This window comes from Condylura cristata, unplaced genomic scaffold (assembly GCF_000260355.1).
Source record: "Condylura cristata isolate star-nosed mole 26May11 unplaced genomic scaffold, ConCri1.0 scaffold00013, whole genome shotgun sequence".
Taxonomy (NCBI): domain Eukaryota; kingdom Metazoa; phylum Chordata; class Mammalia; order Eulipotyphla; family Talpidae; genus Condylura; species Condylura cristata.
The window spans coordinates 8,568,467-8,572,834 of record NW_004567114.1 but is presented as its reverse complement, the minus strand read 5'-3'; the positions used below and the strand labels follow the sequence as shown (position 1 = coordinate 8,572,834).

At 59.9% G+C, this 4,368-nt stretch overlaps 1 protein-coding gene across 1 annotated transcript in view; it reads right to left on the bottom strand.

Annotated features, from left to right (window-relative positions):
* The window catches only part of CCDC88C (coiled-coil domain containing 88C), a 115,285-nt gene that overhangs the window by 23,574 nt on the left and 87,343 nt on the right, over positions 1-4,368 (bottom strand). Inside the window, exons 16-19 of the mRNA XM_004682042.2 lie at positions 3,342-3,466; positions 2,361-2,502; positions 1,200-1,373; positions 897-1,084 (exon numbers count right to left, since the gene is read on the bottom strand). Of these exons, the coding sequence (XP_004682099.1) occupies positions 897-1,084; positions 1,200-1,373; positions 2,361-2,502; positions 3,342-3,466 (629 nt within the window). The remainder of the gene's footprint in view (positions 1-896; positions 1,085-1,199; positions 1,374-2,360; positions 2,503-3,341; positions 3,467-4,368) is intronic.

The window sequence follows — 4,368 nt, the reverse complement described above, 5'->3', positions numbered from 1 at the left end:
AATCAGAAAACCGGAGAGGAGGGAATCCCCGATCATTCTGAGGCTGGCATTACCCTGACATTAGCACCCAAGATGTTGCTACAACAAAAATAAAACTACAATTCAATATCCCATGTTCTTATTTTAAAAGAACAAACCCAAGCTCTTTGTCAAACAGTTTCTTGTTCATTGTCCCTGGCTCCTGAGTTAGTATTGTCAAACTTGTCTTAAAAATTGCATTCATGAGAATTTCTTTTTCCAGTTTGCAAGGCCTCAATAAAAATCAACTCCTGGAGCTGGAAAAGATCATGCTTAGTGAAATAAGCCAGAAAGAAAAGGAAAAATACTGAATGATTTCACTCATAGCAGGAGTATAAAGGACCAGGGGAGAAAATAATAATAATAACGAGCAACTATGTACCAGAGACATTTTATGGGGGTGGAGTGAGGAATGGGATCAAAAATGTTGGGGGGCTGAGGGGGCTGGGAAATGTGCACTGGACTATGGTGATGGCACACAGGTGATTTGGTGATGGGAAGCCCACGGGAATTACAACAGAGATGGGAAAATGCACAAAAAGATGTAAAAATAAACTATCATGTTATTAAAAAGAAACTCAACTCCTGAAACGGATGCCAGGGGCCGTGCCCCTTGGCAGTGAGGGACACTCCCATCAGCTTAAAGGCTTCAGTAAAGAAACCTGGTTCACTGCACAGAGGTGAACTTATCGATGCCAGCGTGCCGTTTCCAAGTCATCCCTAAGAACACCTCTAGCAATGGCCTTCGGGAGATGGACAAGACAGTGCGTGGAAGCAGAAAAATGACACTTTCAGCCCAGACAGCCACAGGCTCAGCTACCAACAGCACCGTGGAGACCCGAAGGCTGGGAAGCGGCGTTTGCAGGAAACCTGCTCACCAGCCATCAGCCCGACCCGGTCTCACCTGCAGCTGGGCCGTCTGCGTCTGCAGCGCGGCCGTGTGCTCCTGCAGGAAGGCGCTCTGCTTCTGCAGCGTCAGGATCTGCGAGCTGAAAGCCACGTTCTGGGTCTCCAGGTGCTGCAGCTGTTCCTTGAGGAGCTGCTTCTCAGTTTGCAGGGCCGCGTTCTGGGGGCACAAGCACAAGCCCGTCAGGTAGAGGCCTCTGGGGTGCTTCTGGGCGTGGGCGTGCCGGGCCCCTCCGGCGTGGAGGCTGGGGCCCGCCGCCGGGCCGGCCACTCACGTTCCGCTCCAGCTCAATGGCCCGGTCCTTGACACGCAGCAGCTCCAGCGTGGCCTCCTTGTGGCTGGGCTCCCAGGTCTCCGGCCCCAGCGCTGCCCCGGAGTGACGGAAGGCATTCTGCAGGGGCTTCCCTTCTTCCTGGCTCTGCCTGAAGGCCTCACACTCCTTCTGCAGCTGCCAGGAAGGACGCAAAAGCAGACTTGGGGCAGGAGACCAGCATCTCGCCCAGACTAGCAGCCCCCACCTCACCCATCTCTGCAGCTCTCCCACCCCCCCAGGGACAATGGCACGTGACCAGACTCTGCTTCCCCCTTTGGAGGGATGCACATAACCTCTCTCCTGGGACGCCCCCTTCTTCCAGATATGACAAAGGGCAGTGACCTGGGACCTGGTCCTGCCATGTGATAGCAAGTTTGCCTCCCTGGGCCTTGCTACGAGTCTACCTACAAAAAGGAGCCTCCCTGGTGGCACAGAGGGTAAAGACTCAGCACTGCAAGTTTGATCCCCAGCCGTGGAGGGGATCCATATGGCGCGGCAGACCTCTCCTGTCTCCCCGCTGCTCCCCTCAGCAGTGTATTTCAATCTGCCTGTTCTGCTCCCCACTCTGTCTCTGGTGAAGCCTCTCACCCCCTCCACCTGTGGCCTGTACCCCAATTCTGTGTGCATAAATGCACACATGCACGAGTGAATGGAGCCAAGCCTGGGAACAGGTGATGCTCTCACGGCCGCGCCCCCCCGCCCCAGCCCCAGGCCCACGTTCCTCATCCCACCATGCAGCCGAGAGTCGTGCGGGGACTGAGCCCAGGCAGAGCACCCGCGCATGCGCGGGGAGCGTCTGGGAGCGCGTGAGCCCAGAGGACACGTGTGCGTCCTTACAGGGCCCCGTGCACCTGCACCCGTCTGTCCCGTGCGAGGGGCCTGCGAGACTCGGGGCCAGCTTCAGCCTGAGGACTGCAGCTCCAGTGGGGCTCTCAGGGTGTCCCCACTGCTCTGACCGCCTCCCCCTCCCCGCCCGGCCCCGCCCCGCCCCCAACACCGATCCTTGCACTGCATCTGTGCAGAGCCCTCCCGCCTGCTCTGGGAAGCACCCCGCACTCTGCTACCTGGTGGGGGGCTGCCAAGGGTGAGGCGGACCTGGAAGGGGAACCACCTGGCTCTTACCACCTGGAGTTCGTTCTGTAGCTGGTGATTTAGGCTGGTTCTCTCTTCCATCTGCGCCTCTAAGAACGCAATCTTTTCTTCTTTCATGGCTAGTGTTGTTTTTAATGCCGATTCATTTCTGCCCTCCAAAAGTTTGTGTTTTCTGGGAGGGGGGGGAGGGGGGGGAGATGTCACCATATTTATCCTACATGCGCCCAAGCCTGGCTGGGAGCACCTTCCTCCCCAGGAATCCAGCTTCCTCCATGGCCCTGATGGAGCGTCTGGCTCAGAAGACTTGCAGCACTCAAACCTGCCTGCGTGGAGCCTTCCTGAACCCCACACAGACACCCGGGGGGCACCGTCCACAGACGCTGCGCGTTTACTGCCATCATCCAGGGAAGGGTGAATATGCCCCTTTACAAATGGGGAAACTAAGTCACAGGACGGTTAAGCAGCTGGCCCAAGGCCACAGAGCCAGCAATGCCTCGTCCCTAAGGGTCCTACTATCTGGCACGTGGATCTTCAAGTCCAGCAGAGAGAGGCCCGAGGTACTGGCGCACCTTGAAAATGGGTTGTCTAGGAGAGCTCTGCAGGTGACGGCTCAGCAGATCAATACCCGGGGTGCGGAGTACACGGGACACCGGCCATGTTAGGGCAGCGTGTGTGTGTGAAGCCGGGATGGCGGACACGCGGTGTGCCCGTCTGGCCCGGCCACGGAATCAACACGAGCGTGAATCCGGTCCACTGACTTAACAAGCACACCCCGCTGGTGGGGGGCTGCTGGCGGTGAAGGGGGGCTGTGCATGTGGGTTTGTGCGACACCCACTTGCCCCTCAATCTGCGGTGAAATGAAAACCGCTCTCAAAAAGCCTTAAGAAGGCATTGGGTGAACAGAAGAGTCTCCTTCCTCTGCTCCCTAAGCACCTCCAGGAAGGCGTGGGGTGGGACGGAACCACTGGGGACAGGCCCTGAGTCGCGGGCTGGGGTGGTGGGCGCCCTCACGTGTCACCGCTGTCGTCATCCTGCAGCAGCAGCTCCTTGGGGAGACCGGCCTTCTCCAGCTCCTGGCTCAGTTTGTCCAGCTCACTGGACAGCTGCTGGTTCTTCAGCTTCTCCTTCACCAGGTCCTGCAAGGACCGGGCGGGGGTGAGCCTGGGACGGGGCCCCAGAGGCGTGGGGGCACCGGCTCGGGCACGGACCCTACGCCAGGTGGAGCACTGACGCCCTGGCCCCGGCTGACCGGGGGCTGGGGCCGAGCAGGCGGGGGCACCGAGGACGCTCTTCCACACGCAAGGGGCGGACACGCTCGGGCCCCCGTGTCAGCCGTGCGTCACGCTGCCCCCACACATTCAGCTGTGTCGGCGGCCCCATCCACGCCGGCCTTGGGGGGGCGGGTTTGACCCGACGACGTGGTCGCCTTCCCAGGTAGTAACACGATTAAATGCTGACTGCAGACAACTCAGGACAGACAGAAAAAGGGAGCTTCAGCCCGTTTGGCTCACTCTTCACTGGCGGGTGTCGCTCTCATTTGCAAGGGCCCCCTAACTTCCTGGAGCCTTGTGGCCCGCAGGTAGCTGCTGTTTCCTGCTGGGCTGCTGGCACACGTGAGCACCCTGCTCCAGATCCCGAGCCCAGACAGCCTGGGGCAAGTGGGGCTCACTGACACCGGCCCTCTCTGTCCAGGCAGGTTTGGGGGTCAGACTAACAGGCCACAGAGGGGGTCACCTCGTGTGCCACACAGCAGCCACCAGCTCCCTTAAGGCAGCCTGGCCCACGTGCCACAGCGCCAAGGACAAGCTCCCGGGCCACATGCCCGCCTCGCGTGGGGAGGCCCTCCGGCGGGCCCGGGTACACCGCTGACGGGCAGGGGCTGTGTGCCCAGGCGCTATCTGCCCCTCGGCCCCACAGCACCTGATCTGCCTGCACCCCGCACCACGCTCTGGGGCTGGGTTTCCCAGCCTCCCTTGCAGCGAGCAAGGTGCAGCTGTGGGACAAATTCTGTCCCGTGAAGTGTGACCCTGCCCCCCCC